The 18,677-nt window shown below is 45.1% G+C and overlaps 8 protein-coding genes and 2 non-coding genes across 10 annotated transcripts; 8 read left to right on the plus strand and 2 right to left on the minus strand. All coding sequences in view use genetic code 12, as the record gives it.

The window, feature by feature from the left end:
- Positions 1–71: 71 nt before the first annotated feature.
- On the minus strand, positions 72–1,088 carry CJI96_0000122 (uncharacterized protein; the record flags this gene model as incomplete). Its single annotated transcript, XM_029033693.2, has 1 exon — positions 72–1,088. The coding sequence occupies one exon, from the start codon at positions 1,086–1,088 to the stop codon at positions 72–74; it is 1,017 nt and encodes a 338-aa protein (XP_028892285.2).
- Positions 1,089–1,181: 93 nt separating this feature from the next.
- AXL1 (Axl1p) lies at positions 1,182–4,664 on the minus strand (the record flags this gene model as incomplete). The annotated part of the gene is made up of 1 exon (XM_029033692.2): positions 1,182–4,664. The coding sequence occupies one exon, from the start codon at positions 4,662–4,664 to the stop codon at positions 1,182–1,184; it is 3,483 nt and encodes a 1,160-aa protein (XP_028892284.2).
- Positions 4,665–6,214: 1,550 nt separating this feature from the next.
- On the plus strand, positions 6,215–6,688 carry CJI96_0000124 (uncharacterized protein; the record flags this gene model as incomplete). Its single annotated transcript, XM_029033691.1, has 1 exon — positions 6,215–6,688. The coding sequence occupies one exon, from the start codon at positions 6,215–6,217 to the stop codon at positions 6,686–6,688; it is 474 nt and encodes a 157-aa protein (XP_028892283.1).
- Positions 6,689–7,824: 1,136 nt separating this feature from the next.
- On the plus strand, positions 7,825–9,813 carry AMO2 (Amo2p; the record flags this gene model as incomplete). Its single annotated transcript, XM_029033690.2, has 1 exon — positions 7,825–9,813. The coding sequence occupies one exon, from the start codon at positions 7,825–7,827 to the stop codon at positions 9,811–9,813; it is 1,989 nt and encodes a 662-aa protein (XP_028892282.1).
- A 175-nt stretch (positions 9,814–9,988) lies between these two features.
- Positions 9,989–10,060, plus strand: CJI96_0000126. The gene has a single exon. It is a non-coding gene; the product is annotated as a tRNA-Asp (tRNA).
- A 12-nt stretch (positions 10,061–10,072) lies between these two features.
- Positions 10,073–10,143, plus strand: CJI96_0000127. Its single transcript has one exon. It is a non-coding gene; the product is annotated as a tRNA-Gly (tRNA).
- A 249-nt stretch (positions 10,144–10,392) lies between these two features.
- Positions 10,393–11,210, plus strand: CJI96_0000128 (uncharacterized protein; the record flags this gene model as incomplete). Its single annotated transcript, XM_029033689.2, has 2 exons — positions 10,393–10,414; positions 10,483–11,210. 2 exons carry the CDS (start codon positions 10,393–10,395, stop codon positions 11,208–11,210), a joined length of 750 nt encoding a protein of 249 aa, XP_028892281.2.
- A 659-nt stretch (positions 11,211–11,869) lies between these two features.
- On the plus strand, positions 11,870–13,933 carry CJI96_0000129 (uncharacterized protein; the record flags this gene model as incomplete). The annotated part of the gene is made up of 1 exon (XM_029033688.1): positions 11,870–13,933. One exon carries the CDS (start codon positions 11,870–11,872, stop codon positions 13,931–13,933), a length of 2,064 nt encoding a protein of 687 aa, XP_028892280.1.
- Positions 13,934–14,413: 480 nt separating this feature from the next.
- On the plus strand, positions 14,414–15,406 carry BGL22 (Bgl22p; the record flags this gene model as incomplete). The annotated part of the gene is made up of 1 exon (XM_029033687.2): positions 14,414–15,406. One exon carries the CDS (start codon positions 14,414–14,416, stop codon positions 15,404–15,406), a length of 993 nt encoding a protein of 330 aa, XP_028892279.2.
- Positions 15,407–15,703: 297 nt separating this feature from the next.
- Positions 15,704–18,590, plus strand: CJI96_0000131 (uncharacterized protein; the record flags this gene model as incomplete). Its single annotated transcript, XM_054702019.1, has 2 exons — positions 15,704–16,797; positions 17,045–18,590. The coding sequence occupies 2 exons, from the start codon at positions 15,704–15,706 to the stop codon at positions 18,588–18,590; spliced, it is 2,640 nt and encodes an 879-aa protein (XP_054557994.1).
- Positions 18,591–18,677: the final 87 nt, after the last annotated feature.

Raw genomic sequence — 18,677 nt, forward strand, 5'->3', positions numbered from 1 at the left:
AATACATTTGGCGCTGGTTGTGGCTTCTTGGTGTACGCTGCTGATGTCTGTATATTTGGCTGCGAAAAGTCTCAGTGGTTCCCAGAAACGATCCTCTGAGCAAACTGGGCAAAGTTCTCTGTGTCGTTCACCATCTCGTCCAAATCTGGCTGACAGAAAACTGCCAAAGTGTTCCTGGCTATGCGTGGAAGTGATGTTCCTTGAACATAGTGGGGGACTGCTTTGAAAAAACCCTTAGAGATCTCCTGCAAAGCCTGTCCGCTTTGGAAAGCAAGGCAATCCTTGGGAATATTCACTTTTTGTACTTCCCCATGTCTGTTTTTAATGTACAAACCAGCTTCAGGGTCAGGCAGTTTGGGCAAAGCCGTGGTGGTACCATTGGACTCTTCAAGGAAGAGAGCAGAAGTCAACCCGGTGAGACAGGAATGATCGAGATGTTCACCACACCAATCGTCGTTATTACCCTTCGACTCACCGCTGTTAGGGAAATAGTGAAGCAAGCGGGCCTTTGTGCACGTGGACTCCCTGATAATCCTCTGAAGAAAGTTCTTCTCGTACTTTTCAATGTGCATGCTGATGTAGTGATCGCAATTCTTCGCAACCTTTTCCGCTGTGCTGATGATGAGGTTTATCAACTGCTTGGCGTCAGCCTTGAACGTTTCTAACCCAGCTATTGTATCTGCCGGCCACACATTTGGCAGAACGTACGTCTTGAAGTCTTTGAACTTTTCCACTAAAGCGGCCTCTGGACCCTCAAGCTGGTCGTTCTTGTAGAACGCACAATTGACATAGTAAGAGCCCTTGTTGAAGTCAGGCTCTCCTGTTTTGCTCAAGACTTCCTTGCCACAGGACCAACCTGTGAGCCACATTGATTCTGGCAGCTCTAACTTCTTCAACTCATCCTGTGGTAGGTTGGCAAGAACAGAAATACTTTGAAGAACTTTGTGTCTCAACGCCTTGAAGTGCTCAGGTAAATCCTTTACTATGATTATACCAAGAGAATCGGGGCCGAATGCCTTGTTCAACGTATCGAAATCAAGCCCCTTTGTGAGCTCCTCGAGTGTTACAGATACAGCTTCTGAAGACATGAGCGAAAGTTGGTGTAGAGAATAACTCTCAGGGCGATGTGTACCCCATATATATATATAAATATACGGCAATAATTGTGCAGTGCTATGGCACTAGCCCTGCGCTATGCTTTCTAAGCTGAGGATTTTATCGTGCCAGCAAATCCGCTTCCCCACATAGCATAGGTTTTGTATATCTTTATAATTGGTGAATTCCGTCTTGTTGGATATTGGATGGGTGTCGAACCTTGCAATTGGCCGAGCGGAAATTTTGGACGTTGCACCTCGCACTATGGAGGTAGCGAATCTTTTGAATGCCAATTTTACCAACTTGGAATTCTGTTTACTCTCCTTGATATACTCCTTGAGAAGTACTGGTAAGTCAGTGAAGCCCTCTTGGTCTCTGCAAGCTTCGAGCAAGCTGGTCACTTTAGTGTGAGTGATGTTAACGTCCCCTTCTCGGAGTTGACGATGTATAATGGTTGCAAATTGCGACTTACAGGCTTCGTACAGCTGAGTCCCTGCAGCATTAGCGACAATGAGACATGATCTTTGAGGGGATTTCACGGAAATAAATGTTCGGACATATTGTAAGAATGTTTCCAACGAGAGATTTTGAAGGAAATTCTTGTTGACCGGCTCTTCACATACCGTCCCTCCGAAGCGATATGTGCCGTTTATTATCTGATCGACCCTGCTCCAATGTGCCATGAATTCCGCAGTTTCTGGTTTATCTCCCGAGCCTTGCACAGGCTGTAGTGTCAGAAATAAGCCCGAGGGGGTATTGATGTGATTGGCATTCTGGTCGAGGGCTTGAATGAATGGTTCCAAAATTTCACTTTTAAAACGCTCTTCGGTGAGTTGGTTTAGGTTTTGCTCCAAGCGCCACAAGTACCCTTCTATCTCGTCAGCTAGTCGGTGACAATCAAATTCTCCACTAGGAATCGTGATGTGAATTCCAAAGGATTGGCGAAAAAACTTCATCCCTGTAAAAGCCATGTAAGCTAAACGTCGCTTTGTTCGTAGCTCGTTTAATGCTGTATGTGAGAGATAATGTTCGAACAAACGGCCCCAAGCATATACTTCAAGATCATTCCTGGGCCCAAGCTGTAAATAGTAAAATACAGTGTTTGCCGTATCATCTGTGCCTCCTTGCAGTGAAAACATTAAATTTCGTCCATCGGGAAGAAAGTAGCTGGACGCATGACTTTGTTTGGCTAGTACGTTATATGAAGCAACTTGATTTTCCCCTAGGGAGACTGCGTCAATAATTTTTGTACGTTCTTCGTCGTCGATGTCTCCTTCAAATAAAAGCTGTGTAAATGGCTTTAATCTCAATAATTGTTCAGAAAGTGTTGTCAAGCTGTCCGTGTCATAAAGTTCCAATGCTTCAAGTTTTTGATTTGGAGTGATCAAATCCTTCTCAATAATAAGGTAGGCTGCAGAGAAAACCTTCCTCAAACCAGTTGCACTTTGCGTTTCTTCTATTCTTTTTCTTGTGTTCACTCTAGCCCGTTTGAACTGTTGATATGCAATCTTTTCCTTGCAGCCAATCCGCATTCGTAACTGATCAAGTATGATTTGCAACAACGTCACACTGCTGCTCTTTGGCCCTGAAACCGATACGAGTATTGAGGGTTCACCAGTTACATTGACGAAAAACCCCCATGTGTGACCCAAGAGCTCATAGTGATAAAGCTTGTATCGTAGCTCTTCTCCGACGATTTCTGCAACTAGCTCTATTCCCACAATATTCTCGGGTGATTTTTCGATTTCACGAAGGTGAAAGGTCACAGTGATGTAAATCGACTCTTGATCCTCACCATCAGGGTCAATTTGCCATATCTCCGCAGCCTCATCAAACCAAACTAGGCATGGATGGTTTTCTTTGGCTCTCATACCTCTCACAAAACCAACATCATCGTTATCATCAGGATCGTTACTATTACCCCTTTTTCTCGAGTTTTCAACCAGCTCTTTGAGATTTGAGGAGATAGTTGGTAGTTCAAGACCCAAGTCAAGGTCCAAATTAATGAAAGTCATTGGTGTTGATTCCGTTATCTTTACGAACTCATATTGATAGTACGAATCAGTGGCTATTTCGTAATCTTCCATATTTTTCTTGAAGTGGTTGAGTGGAGTGAGATCCTTATGCGCCACGATTATACGTACGTTTTCTTCGGTGAAGCATTCTATGAACGCTTTTCGTAGTTGTTGCACGGTTTTGAGCCGACTCCCGTCTTCAAGCAAATCTCCGTACCCACGAACTATGTCTGGAAGTGCTAGGTCCCCTTTTTCAATTTTCTCACCATAGTCGCAAATTTCATCAACGAAGCATGCCTCGACATTTCTTTGCAAAAATAGAGTTTCTTCAAGATCAAGCAAGTCACTAGCCACTTTTTCCAAATCGAATATGTTTGCCCTTACAACAGTATAGTTGACGAAGTAATGGAGTGTATCGATCACTTGAGGAAGGTTTTTCAAACCTAATGGTGTCAAGCCGATATCAACCACAAGCACATCATCATTCATGAACGTGTTTTGGCAGAATACCATGATGTCTGTGGCCCATCCCTTTTTGCGTTTTAAGTAATCGCAAACTGTGTTCATGGACTCGTCGCCAATTAGATTACAAATCAAGCTCTTGAGCCGCCCAATACCTGCTGTGTCAAAAATATGTTTCGATGGATAACATAGTCTTAGAAGTGTGTCCTTGGGAACCTTGAGAAAGATAGCCTTCGTCGTAGGCAGAAAAAGAGGAGTGTCGGAATATCCATAAAGCTGGGGGCTGAAGTATATGTCATGATCAGAAACGAAGGAGGAATTTGATCCCCTCCAGTGGTCAAGTGAGGTTATCACCAAGTCGGAGAAGTGAGCTACCAAAAGCTTCTTGAGGTGATTTATCGATTGGGGGCCTTTCAAAACAAGTACCATTTTCCGTGTAGTGTAGAAGCGTTGGAAGTATGCACGTAAATACCTCTGCAAGGTCTTCGTGCCGAGAGCACTTAACGTATCCTTGTTGCCTGTTCCAAAGCGATGGAAGGCATGGTTTGGAGATGCAAGAAGACGAAGGGCGTGGAAAATTATTCTGTTCATGTCTTCCGTATTCCCTCGATGCTCTTCTTCCACAGCATTAATTTCTCCCTTGATGTATTTCTCCTTGAACAATGGGCATTTGAAAAATGACGAAAAAATATCAAGAACTTGGTCAATGATAAACACTGTTTCATCTGTTGACTTTGCAAACGACGAGAGCTCGAAGTGGTAGCATGTATGCTCCATCGTAGTGTAAGCGTTGGTAAAGCCACCTGCCGAAGATACGATTTGATTAAGATGGTTAGGAATTGGATATGTTCGTGTTCCTAAAAACAACATGTGCTCACATAGATGAGCAAGGCCAAGAGATTCATCTGGGTCATTAGCAGAACCACTGCCGACTATCATGGCAGCGGAAAAGAGATCGCTGCTCCTATCATTTATCAAAAACGTTCGAAGTCCATTAGACAACTCCACGAGTTGATACTTGCGGTGGGAATGAGACCGTGGAACATGTAACTTGACATCGATGTTTTTCACTTCGCTCACAAAAGTGTTCATAGTACCTCTTGCAAAGTTGTGTAGATGTGGACTTCATTTGGAGGTACTCAGTGGGTGCAAAACTTGCCCAAACGAGCCTCACAATGGGAGAACATGTTTCAGAATATGCAACATGAAACAGGATGGTGCCGGAGACAGATCCGAGAAAATCCTGTTAAACAGAAGAAACATTTCGAAGTGGACTTTTCTTTCAGAATATGCGCAATATCTTGAACTTGACTTGTATGAGCATGTCAATTCCCGGCAGACTTGTTTCGTCACCACCGGCTGCGAAAAAGAGAGCGGACATGGAGAGGCACTACCTTAAAAAAGGAGACAAGATATTTTCTGACCATGATTTCCTACGGGACTTGGCTTTTAAGGGAACAATGTGATGGGGTAGTTTTCAATTGATGTTATCAACTTTGCGTGGTGCCTGATAGACGTGAGAGGCACGCTCCGGTTTGTAGCAAAAACCACCTGACCTTTTTCCACTAACGACATGACTTTCTAACGATCCCGACCCAAGTGGCAAGTGCAACTGTGTCTTCGTCTCCTTTTTATACTATACCGATGTCGACCATGCTTTGCATGAGTAAACAGTCAATTGCAACATGTAACCGCCAAGTACTCAGGCGTACAGCGTACGAACCATTGAACTCGATCCTAAAACACATCGAATCGAACTCCTTGTTCAGCATTCATCTTACATTCTTCTCTCTTCCTTTTAATTATCATCTTGTTTTTCTTTTACATTTGAATTTTAAACAAGATGTTCTCAGGTTCTCAAAAGTTTTGTAAATATGCTACGCGATGGCGATACACCAAAACAAACAAGGAGCCGCAACTCCACAAACAAACAAAGGCAAATATTAAAAGAAAAGTAACCAAACTATCGCAAAATAGGGGGCGAAGAAAATGAAGTAAGTTGTAATGAACAGCTGAACCTCATGAATTGATAATATCAAGTCCTTCTCTTACCTCATATTCACCGCTCTGAATATCACGTTATCGCCCGTTCGGTTTCGCAGCCAGCTTTCCAAGGTCATGTTACCCAACGCAGTGACGCCTGCATTTAAGTGGTCATCAATCTTCCGTGCATTGACTGGTGCTCTGCTATTACGACAAAATCTACACAATTCTGCAACAGTATAAAGCAACTTTTCTGACCTTTTTTTGTAGGTCTCCTTAACCGACGATCAGCCTTAACCATGATTTACCTTGACGTTTGTAGAGAAGCCTGGGTGCGAAAAAGAAACGAGATAGACCTGCACACATACCGCCTTCGCAGGCTATCATGGGGAGCCACTGGCAAGCCCCTACTTTCATGCAGTACACCAATTGCGCAAGTCCAACTCCAAATTGTAAAAGAAACGTTTTCTTCCTTCTCGTCACTCATTCATCTTAAATAGCTTTCACATATCCATCAAATTGCTTTCACGAAATATTTTCATCAAATCAATAACAGACACTTTGGTAACATCTTCTTGCTTACCAGAACTCATTACTCTTGAACCTTTTATGATCAGTCATTAGTCACTCTTGAGGATTCCCATCAGAAAACCAACATCATGTCCAACCCTTACATATTTAACAACTATCAGCAATACTCCCCTCAAATGAATAATGCCCAAATGAACGCTTCGCCCACGTTTGCCAATTTGCAATACCTTGGCGGTCTGGCCAACTCAACAACTAGCTCCTCCTTGTCATCGTCCTCGTCGGCCACTTCCTCCCTCACCTCCAACTATTCCTTACACAACTCAAGATTGAGATACTACTTGTCGAAGTCTTTTGACGCTGAGGATGACATGGAGTTTTGTCCCGACATTCCTGAGTCCTTCACCGCTGGCCACTCCAAGAAATTCAATCCTTACACGGCCAGTGTGTTTGCTCCGACTGCCTATCATGGTGAAGTACCTAGTCTGCCCAACAATCAGTCATCAGACTCTCCTAGAGCCACTACTTCTAGAATCAGAAAGCCTGTGGAAATCGTCAACCCCCACACGAAGGTGAGGATCACTTCTCCTGCTACTCACAAGTGAGTGAGGAAGTGGACGAGCGTATCCTTGCGGCGCGGGGGATGCTTTGCCAGGCTAGCATTGCATCACATCATCTGTGTCATTTTCATTCTTTCAACAACATCTTGCCTGATTTTGCACGTCTCGTTGTTCATTTGAGGCTGGCCTCACTAAGAGCGGATGGGCCTCTATCGCGCACGGTCTTGTTTGTATATTACGAAAGATGGTGTAGTTTATAATATTAGAATTTACCGATACTACTGTAGCAAGGCGTTGGACCAAAGACATGGTATATAGCGATCGTCGTGTGGTGGCTCCTCCAATATAGCAGTTGGCGCTTATCGCAACGATCAAACGGTATTAAGCGATGTGATTTTAGTAAAGATTGGTCTAATCATACCCGAGCCACTTGGAACCAAAGGTTTTGTGTATTTGTGTGAGTGACATCACTAGTGCTGAAGTATGCAAAGTAGTGGCAGATTTCGATAAGCAAGCGAGCTCGACTAACGAATACTGTCGTGTAATTGTCGCTAAACTCCTAGAATGGCTAATCAACGATCATTACAAGCAAAATGTTTTTTGGTAATTTTGCATTGTTAAACAACAACCCCTTATCAATACCAAAGAGATTGTGTCCGTCCAATGTTCTTTGCCGGAGGGACTTGCCTATTCTGTGCGCACTAGTCGAGACTGCTTCGGGCCCCCCAATTTGGATTGCGAAATGTTTCCTACCCCTTCCCAGCAAACAGAACACCAAAGACTACGACGATATTATTAAACGATGATCGTCCCTCTCGTAGTATAGGACCTTCCGAAGTTGGCACGGAAAACGGGCCTCTCAGAAACGAACGGAACGGAAATCAGTCGTGGCCCATTTTTTGTGGGCCCCGCAGCCTCGAGTGCCCTATCGGTGCAAGCGCTGTGGACTATCGAGGGAGAAGCTTCATCACGTGATCTATTTACGACCTAACTGGCGCTTAAAGACGAATGGGGCAGGCTGAGCCGTCCCACGAAGTATGGGCTAAACCGATAAGGCATCTGGATGCGGCAATCAATAGGACCCCCATCTTTCCCAGTTGAAGAATATATAAAGACGGTGAAATGCTCCAGATTTGGTTGTTTTAGTCTTCATATTTGCTCAGACCATCAGTTTTCTTCAAATGCCTTCCGTGCACCCATTTGACTCCGCCAGGGACTACGAGATCAGATTGGCCACCAAGTTGGTCAAAGATGCCCACCCAGCCTCTGACAACGTTCACTTTGTCCAGTGTGACAGATGTGACCCTCCAAAGAAGGACATGATCAAATACTTGGACGCTGAGAGACACGGTGGTGAGCTCCCAAGAATCCCTAGAGTGTTTTACTGCTACTACTACACCAACACTTTGACATTCAACAAGGCCTTGGTCAATGTCACTGCGGGCCACATTATCACCAAGACACAGTTGCCAGAAGGTGTGGTCGGCCCTTTTATGGCTGAGGACATGGCTGAGTGGGAAGCCCACTGTCTTAAGCACCCTGCTGTTCTTGCCGAAGTTGAGAAGTTGAAGTTGCCAAGCGACTGCTCTGTGATTACTGACCCATGGATCTACGCAACGGATGATCCAAACGAGAAGAGACCATTGGTGCAATTTTTCATGTACATTCAGGCCAACAACGGCCACTCTGAGTCCAACCACTACTCGTTACCATTGAAGTTCTCCCCAGTATTCGAGGCTTACTCCAAGAAGTTTGTCAGAATGGACTTCTTGCCCTCCGGTTATGACGATACCGTGACGCCCACCCAGCCTTGGAAGAGAGCAAAGCCTTCTGAGTACCACCCAGAGTTAAACGGTGAGCAGTTGAGAGAGGTGAAGCCATTGTTAGTTCAGCAACCAGAGGGCCCATCATTCACTATGGAGGGCTCTAAAGTTAAATGGCTCTCTTGGGAATTCAGAGTTGCCACTACTGCCAGAGAAGGTTTCGTACTCTACGACGGTTGGTTCAAGGGCAGACAAGTGTTCTACAGAATTTCTTTGTCTGAGATGACCGTTCCATACGCCGACCCTAGACCTCCATACCACAGAAAGCAGGCTTTCGACTTGGGTGATGCTGGTTTCGGAGTGACTGGTAACTCTTTGAAGCTTGGATGCGACTGTCTCGGTGTTATCAAGTATTTGGATGGTATGTTCACAGGTGGTAACGGTGAGCCATCCGTTATGCCTTCCACCGTTTGCATGCACGAGCAGGATGATGGTATCTTGTACAAGCACATGAACTACAGAAACGGTAACGCTGTAGTTGCCAGAAGAAGAGAGTTCGTCGTCCAGACCATCGCAACCGTGGCTAACTACGAGTACGCCCTCAACTTCAAGTTCGTTAACGATGGTTCCATCGACTTGGAGGTCAGAGCTACCGGTATCTTGTCCACCATGCCAATTGACGACAACATGACCGTTCCATGGGGTACCGTTGTCGCTGAAAATTGTATGGCCGCTTATCACCAGCACATTTTGTCTTTCAGAATCGACCCAGCTGTCGATGGCCACAAGAACTCTGTTGTTTACGATGACGTTGTGAAGATGCCAAGGGACAAGCACAACCAGTGGGGTAACGGTTTTGTCACTCAAAGAACTTTCGTTGAAAAAGCTGGTGCTGTGAAGCAGTCTCCATTCACCAACAGAGCCTACAAGGTAATCAATGAGAACGTGGTTAACCCAATCTCCAGAGATAACGTTGGATACAAGATCGAGATGCCAGCCAGACAGATGATCATCTCTGACTCAGACACTTACAATGTCACCAGAGCCAAGTTCGCTACCGAGCAGCTCTGGGTTACTAAGTATGGTGACAACCAGTTGTTCGCTGCGGGTGAGTTCACCAACCAGTCTCAGATTGACACTGGTCTCGGTGTTTGGGCCAACGGTACTGACGATGTCAGAAACGAGGACTGCGTCATCTGGCCAACCCTCAGTTTCACCCACATTCCCAGAGTTGAGGATTTCCCCGTCATGCCAGTCGAAATCCACAACATCCACATGGTTCCATTCAACTTCTTTGACAAGAATCCTGGCTTGGACCTTCCACAGGCCAACAACAACTTTAACAAGTCTACTTTGGCCAATGTTGGTGTCGAAGAGAACAAGGCTTGCTGCAAGAGCACTCTTTGAGCGCAAAATTGATTATTTGAGTCTTTTGAGTCCCCTTTGGTGTAAATATAGAGAATAATAGGCTTTGAACGTCAAAAAATGCTGTAAGGACACGAAAATTGTTTCTTTTTGAGCAAAATTAGGCACAATAGCGAACCGTACTTCACTACGGGTGCTACAAATTTTTTCAGTGAAATCCGAGATAGTTTAGTGGCTAGAATTACCGCTTGTCGCGTGGTAGACCGGGGTTCAATTCCCCGTCTCGGAGAACTTACTCACGGCGCAAGTGGTTTAGTGGTAAAATCCAACGTTGCCATCGTTGGGCCCCCGGTTCGATTCCGGGCTTGCGCAGCTTCTTTTTTGAATTTTCTTAACCTTCATTCTTTTTCCTCTGCTTCAATAAATAGACCCCGTCACAAGCAAAGCCCGAACCTAGCCCTATGGAAAGCATACCGCTTGTACACAGACAGGCTCCTCGCGCGAATACTGGATAATATGCGTACACACTTTTGAGGGTGCAGCCCCATCAACTATACAGAAAGTCCAGAAAAAGTAAACTACAAGTAGCATCAAGCTATCAGCTCCTTTTCTCCAATTATCATGTCACAAGTCACAGAACCACGTATGTAAAGAAACATATTAGTGACTCCCCATATTTACCGCGAGGACCTCATTTACTAACGTATACAGCCTACCTCCACGAGAAAAGACCCAGTCGTAGCAACACCAGGGGAAGATTTAGCTGGGTCAAAAGACTCGTGCAAGGACAGAATCTGCATCCCTCACAACACAACCACCACCACCATCAAAACCACCAACGCACCCAGAGGGTGCTGTCACAATCCAGCTCCCAGCCAGCAGTACCTAGAGGTGCAGCGCTTGAACGACCCAGCGAAGTGAGGTTCACTGTAAAGGGGCCCCCGGCAATTCCAGGTACGCCAGGATTGCCTCTGGACGACAATAGCACAAGAAAGTCTCTAAAGAGCATGGATATCGGCAGCGACGTGGACTCGCAGGTGTCAGCCCACTCGGATAACATTTCCACCATCCCGCTCAAGCTGATTGTCTCACACACGTCTACGACAAATTCACCTTCGATTATCAGTAGCGAGAACAACCAAGGAAGTGCTTCGGGTGTGCCATCCACAGCAGAAACATCACTATTGCCCAGCCCCCACGCCTCGGTGTCGCCCAGCTACTATACGGGGCTGATGTCCACGAGGATGGGTGGAGAGCGAGAGCGTGATAGCGAGTCGATCGTCACACTTGCAAGTTCCTCGAGGAGGGTCAGGCGAAGGAGCATTGACACCAATTGTAGTATGGCAGGGATTCCGCCTGCGAGTATCATGGAGCGTTTGACGGTGAACCCGACCGCGAGAGACCAGCCAGGGGACGAGGAACAATCAATAGGCAGGTAATGGGATATATGAATGGACGGATTTTGAAAAGAAATTAGAGAATTGGATGGGTGAATTTGAAGGTATCCAATGTAGGCACCTCATGAGATAAATGTGGGAACATTTCTTGACGGCTAAGTGAATAGAGATGAATGGCTGCGAAATCGTCAACAACAACCCAAGATAGATGAGTTTGGACTATTTCACCGACGCATTTAATTCGATCTGAGTGGTTTTCACATATTAACTGTAAATTTTATTACTTGGTTAGAAAGCCTCCATTGATGCACATCTGCGGCTCTTTACAGGGAGAAGCTTTAGTTAGAGTTTAGCGTTCAGTTGGTGCGATAAGAGCATAGTTTCTAGAAACAAGGAGGGAGTGCACCTGTTGAAGTCCAAATAAAGACGTATCAAAGGGATTAGATTCCCTTTTTAGAACAATGACTTCTTCATCAACAATCTCTTTTTTGTATTTGTCGTGACACATTGAAGAGGGGGAAAGTGTCAATTTGTGGACCTTGGGAGTGCACCCTGAAGACGGTTGACCAAAACAAACAACTGTGAGGCGATCGCATTTTAGTCACAGATATCACCATAGGAAAAAAAAAAAAAGTCAACATCAGACAAGGGCCAACCGACCTCCAAAAGAATTTGAAAATATTAAAGTTTATAGCTAAGTTATGGGCACCTTTGGAAACGACTCCTCAATAGAGGGAGACGTCTACGTCCAACGGTTGGCCACTTATATACGAAAGAATGAGGAGGCGCTCGCCAACGGTCTTCTTTGTTTCCTGAAAAGCAGAGGCTCTTCAAAAGTGAAGCCTCTTCGGATGACCTTCACCATCCACCATTTGTACTATGTGACCGAGAGAATCGATAATTCTTCTCTCGGTATTGATGTGGGGCCCTTGAACATCAAGCTCGACACTCCGAACCATGAACCTACGTTTATATCGTTTATGGCAAATAATGCAAGAAACCAGAGACAGTTCGAAAGTGATGCCAGATCCATCACGTCCATGAATTCAGTCAAGTCAATTGTATCCAGTGCTTCTGTCTACTGGAGGTCCTTTTCCTTCAGCAAGGATCCTAAAATCATCCACAGAGACATTAAGTACTTGTACTCCTCATTTACAAAAATCCCATGCCTCATCTTATCTCCTAAAACAAAGATAAACAGCATATCGGGCTACGAAGAATACCCGTGCGATACTCTGGTGCCGTTGAAGATGTTCAAGAACCTTCAGGTGCTAGAGTTGGTGGAGTACGAACCGAATGAATTGTTTGGATGGCACGCCCTCAGTGAGCAGTTAAGAATCCTTATTATCAGGAACTCAAAAGTCTCTGATCTTGCTCAAGTACTCTTCTCTTTGGTCATAGATGATGAAAGTGGGCGCTCTTCCTTCAGCAACCCCCGTCAATCGAAACGTCATGAATCTCCATTTTTGCATGAAGCCACCGAGGTGGGTTTAGCGAAACACATCCATCATCGAAGAGAACGGGCGTTCACCACCGGTGGGTCTCATTCACGCGATCACTTCGTTGTGGACTACACATTCCAATCTTCAACCGACGTGGCTTTCGCTTCAACACCTGCCACACATCCCCTTGAAAGAGACTACTCAGCATTACCTGACTCAAAGTGGTTCTACTTGAGACAGCTCACTGTCTCCGAAGGATCCATCACCTCGATCCCGGCATTTGTTTTCAAGCCCCTCTCAAACTTGGTAAAGTTGAATCTTTCAAGTAATCTTCTCGAGGAAATTCCAGATGGATTGTGCCACTTGAGTAATCTCAAGTACCTCAACTTTGCCGACAATTATATCACATCATTGCGTAATCTACCGCATAGTCTAAAGAATCTCACTACGCTTAATTTGAATAACAACCAAGTCACGGATATATCTGGTATAGAGCATTTGGAGAGTATTGAAAAGATCGATTTGAGAAGAAACAAACTTGATAGCATCACGCTATTGCGTCCCCTCATTCTTCATTTCAAAAAGAAAGGTTCGAAGCTCAGTAATGTGTTCGTTTCAGGTAATCCCTTACCAAAAACTTATCGTGCTGATCTCTTTAATCTCTTCAATGGTGTGAGACCTTCAAATCACATGAAGATTGACGACTCGAGACCAGGCTATTTTGAGAATGCTTTATTACTTGACCATGAAGAGGCTGTCAAAAGGCTACGCAAGTTCCTTGACCATGATAAACAAGATGCAAAGGTCACCAATTCCAATAATACAGTAGCAGCCAACTCTGCGAACGGCACGATCACTCCAGAAACGATGGAGCCTCTTCCGAAGCATCGTCATACTCACTCCCTTGGGAATGCCAACGACTTGGCCAACGCAGTCGGTCAGCTTAATATCAAGTACCCCGATCCCAACACATCTCAGCTGAAACACAATAGTCTGATGAGTGCAGCATCGACAACTACTCCAATGACTCCACCAACTGCACATGCTGAAATGGAGAGCACACCAGCTGCTGTGGCACTTTCAACGAAAAGTCCTCTTCAAGCGAATCAGAATCTCAATAATCAGTCTCATTTCTCAACGAGCAAGTTTTCTAGCATGACAAGACACTCCTTCACTCCCCCAATGCTACATCAGAATGGATCAGCTACAACCCTCAAAAGCTCAACTACGCTTAGCAGAATTGATTTAGAGGCGACGGGAGTGAACAATCCTGCTCCGAATGTCATCACGCCTGTTCAAGTACAAGTCGAAGGATTTCAATAATGGCTGACGATTTTAAATTTGTTTTGTAAGAAAAAGGCCGCATTAGGATTTATGTATATACTCGAGCGGGACCTCGCGAATCACAATACATAAGTATCTACACCCTGTAGGTGCAAAAAATCCATAACACTTTCTTCCTTATGACGTGTTTCCTTCAACACTTCGTAACGTTCCTCTTTTTAGTTTCTTTGGGGACATGTGATGATCGCCGTCAGTCCCCGAAACATATTCGGTCAACGTTCAAAGATTTTGGCGTTGAGTTAGACAAACGTGGTAAACACTATGAGACGCCCTTGATTTACCTTGCTGATGACCATCCTCTGGATCACTACTATACCACACCTTACTTTCCAAGCCGTTCGTAATTCACCCTCTCTACCAAAACCTCAAATCTCTCTCTAACATCTTTTAGCTGTTGGTGGCAGGGTGGAAAGCCACTGGCAATACGCTTTCGACAAAGCTCGCAAGCTTGTCGACCGCATGTCCATTCCCGAAAAGGTAAACTTGACTACCGGCACCGGTTGGGGTTCAGGTCCATGTGTGGGTAACACTGGTTCCGTCCCTCGCCTCGGTATTCCTTCGTTGTGCTTACAAGATGGACCGAATGGAGTGAGGTTCACAGACTTCGTAACCCACTTTCCCTCTGGTTTGGCCGCTGCAAGTACCTTCAACAAGGAGCTCGTGTACAAGCGTGGGAAGGCCATTGGACGCGAGCATCGTTCTAAAGGAGTTCACATCGCTCTTGGACCCTCGATTGGGCCTATCGGCCTCAAAGCTAAAGGTGGCCGAAACTGGGAAAGTTTTGGCGCAGACCCTTACTTGCAAGGAATCATGGGGGCCCAAACAGTCAAGGGAATTCAGGAAGAGGGTGTTGTTGCCGTTGCAAAGCACTTGATAGGTAATGAACAAGAGCATTTCAGACAAGTTGGCGAGTGGGACCACGGTGACTATGACAGACTTGATCTGTCGATCAGTTCCAACATTGGCGACAGAGCAATGCACGAAGTCTATTTGTGGCCATTTGCTGACGTTATCAAGGCCGGTGTTGGCGGGATAATGTGTGCTTACAATATGGTCAACAACACCTATGCCTGTGAAAATTCTCAGCTCCTCAACTACTTACTCAAGGAAGAACTTGCCTTCCAGGGATTTGTTGTGTCAGACTGGGGTGCTCAGCATACCGGAGTAACGTCGGCATTGTCTGGACTTGACATGACTATGCCTGGCGAAGTGTTTGATGACTGGCTCGGAGGAAAGTCTTACTGGGGACCACTTCTCACTAGAGCAGTTTACAATAAGACGATACCTCAGGATCGGCTCAACGACATGGCTGCCAGAATCCTAGCTCCTTTCTTCTCATCAGAGCATCTCTCTCTTCCCTCTTGTGAAGAAGTCCCGAACTTTAGTTCCTGGACTCACCATACCTATGGCCAGCAGTATCCTTATCAGCACTTTGGAGCAATCGTGCAATAGAATTTTCATGCTGAAGCTAGGTCTGTTATGAACGACAAGGTCGCTCTTGAGACAGCTCGACAGGGAATAGTACTCCTAAAAAATAAGAACAGGAATCTTCCAATTCACAAGGATGATGGAGTAAGGAGACTTTTGATAGCCGGAATAGCTGGTGGAGTGGATCCCAATGGTTTCAATTGCAGGGATCAAAAGTGTACTGATGGAACACTTACTTCTGGGTGGGGATCAGCTTCCGTCAACAATCCTTGGGTTGTAACAGCTCAGGAGGCGATTTCAAGAAAGGCAAGGGAAAGAGGAATGCTTGTTGATCTCTCTGAGGACAACTGGGATCTAGAGTGTACTGAAGAGCTTTCTGATTTTGCAGACATGACTATTGTTATAGTTAACTCTGTATCAGGAGAGGGTTACATTGAAGTCGATTACAACTACGGTGACAGGAACAACGTTTCCTTGTGGCATAACGGTGACGAACTCATCAAGAGGGTCACCGAGGGTTGCAAAAAAACTGTTGTGGTCATCAATGCTGTCGGTCCTGTCAATATGGAGAAATGGATTGAAAACGACAATGTAGTTGCAGTCCTCTTTGTTCCCCCATTGGGCCAATTCGTGGGAGTTGCGATTGCTGAAGTACTCTTCGGAGAAGTCAATCCGTCTGGAAAGTTGCCATTTACAATAGCCAAAAAGAATCTGCATTATGCCGATATTCGATACGAGTTGGGTGACTGTTGTGATCCTCAAGATACATTCGAGAGAGGGGTGTACCTCGATTATCGATTCTTCGACAAGCATAATATCAAACCTCGTTTTGAATTCGGATACGGCTTGTCGTATTCGAAATTTCTGGTGACGGACCTAGAGATCTACGAGATCAATCCTCCTTCTGAATATCTTCCTTGTCCCTCTGACTACATGCCCAGGTTTCATACTATCGACGATGACATATGTGATCCGGAGGATGCACTTTTCCCACATGACGAGATGGACCCTGTTCCTGGATTTATCTACCCTTACTTGTACAACGAAGACGTCAGGTCACTTGACGAAGATGATTGTTACGATTATCCTAAGGGCTATACTCCCGATCAGAAGTGCGAAGCTCCGTTAGCGGGAGGAGGGCCAGGAGGTAATCCAGCATTATGGGAAACCCTCTACAGAGTTTCTGCCAAGGTCTCGAACGACGGATCAATTGGAGGTAACTACGTTGCACAGCTCTACATTGAGTTCCCAAGTACCATAGTCGCCTCTCCGCCGAGGATACTCAGAGGCTTCGAGAAGATTTACTTGGAGCCTAAAGAATGTGGGGAAGTTGAGTTTGAGATCAAGCACCGTGATTTAAGCATCTGGGAGAAAGAGTCTCAGCAGTGGATTATCCAAACAGGAACGTATAAATTGTACGTAAGCACCTCCAGTCGGAAGGTAGAACTTTGTGGGGAAATAGAAATCGGGTGTTAATTTGGCTGCGAAATAAATAGGATGCGTTCTGCATCAGTGTTGATTATTTTGGTAGCGAGCGTATTAAATCTAATACAAGAACAGCTCACAACAGCTCTTGCAATTGCAAAAAAGTCAGATGTCAACGAGAAACCTATTGGGCGAGAAGTATGCCCGACATAGGGCTATGAATCCAAGTACCACCAGACCACGCAGTCCCTTAAAACAGAAAAGCCCTATCAGAGCCACAAGATCCCTTTCCAATAAGTACGACGAGTATCTCACGAAAAGACCCTTGGCACCAAGAAGACTTAACAATGACACGAATTCTAATGGGAGGAAACTAAATTCGCCAATAAAAATTTTAAGGGAAAATGAACTCCATCGACAAAAACTCCCTAGGTTATTTCGAGGACTCTCTCCACCAAAGCTCAGCGAGACTCAGCATAGTGTGATGAAAAGTAGATCGTGGCAAGGAGCCAATAATCACCTTTCCAAGCAGAATACGCGAAACAAAGAGACCGTGTTCCTGAAACTACGATCTTTTTTGTCTAAAATCAGTACGAGTGAAGACTCAGAGTACAAGCAGCTTAAGGACTCCGCAGGACTAACTGCTCCTCATGAGACACCAACGACTCGATTGACACCAGCTAGAATTGACGGTCGCAGAACTCTTGGACGTCAATGGAATATGTTGAATGAAAGAGATGAGGTTGACGAGGAAGTGAGGAGAGCCAAAGCTCGTGAAGAAGCGAAACGCCTTAATGACAGGATCAATGAACTTGAGAGAACACTAGATCTGGAACGAAAAAGCGCTCAGGAGACCAAGGAAGATCTTGAGAGGCAGCTATATCTACTTAAACGTGATAACGAAGCCACAACTCACAGTTTGAAGGAGGAGATAAGAGAACTTGAGTTTCGTGCTAGCAGAAGAAACAAGGAGATTGAAAGGCAGAGACTTTCACAACTTCGAGAAGAGGTTTTGCGGGAGAATGAGTCATTTTTGATTCAACAAAATACCAGAGAGCAGAACTTGAGAAGACGTGAGCAACAACTCGAAGAGTGGAATAAGAAGCTCAATCAGACAAGAATCGAAGTGGAGAAGCGTGAGATTGACGTAAAGCTGAAGGAGGAGTACCTTAGGGTGTTGGAAAATCGTCTCAAGACGAGACAAAATGAAGTAGAGGCCATTGTTGAGAAGAACCCTCTAGAGGAGGTAGAACAAATGATAACAGAGCATGAAAGTGATCTCAAAACATTTAGGGAGACGGTTCATTTGGTGATCGAGGATACCAGAAGAGAAAATGACCAAAATCTTCTGGTTCGGCTTCATGGCCTTCTAAAGTCTACCGGAGCTCAGAATAAGAAGGATGGGTATAACAAATGGAAGACCCTCTTCGCAGACTATAATAACTATCTTGATGAATATCATCGGGTGACTAACAAGGAAGCTCTCGCAGACAATTACAATCAAAAAACTCTCGAAAAAATTAAGGAAAACTTTCGCCAGCTACATGACGAGTTTCAGAGTAAGGTTTCAAGAAGAGCATACAGAATCAATCAGCTAAATAATCAGATAAAGAAGAGCTGGGTCAAGCGTTTCGACTTTGACATTGTGAAAGCCGAAAGGATTGCTCAATATCTCACTATTCGCTCAGAGCTTCATCACAAGCAAAAGTGTACATTAAAGATTCTTCAAGAGCTCAATGTGCTCATCCAAAAACTAGAAGCGGTAGAGGCTGATATCGCGTAAAATGTCTCCCGCCTTGATATGTTGATGTGATACGCGGGTCTCACGTCGCAGCGCGCGTCTCATCTACCACCATCAATAGAAACCAAT

This window comes from Candidozyma auris, chromosome 1 (genome assembly GCF_003013715.1).
Source record: "Candidozyma auris chromosome 1, complete sequence".
In the NCBI taxonomy this organism is placed as follows: Eukaryota; Fungi; Ascomycota; class Pichiomycetes; order Serinales; family Metschnikowiaceae; genus Candidozyma; species Candidozyma auris.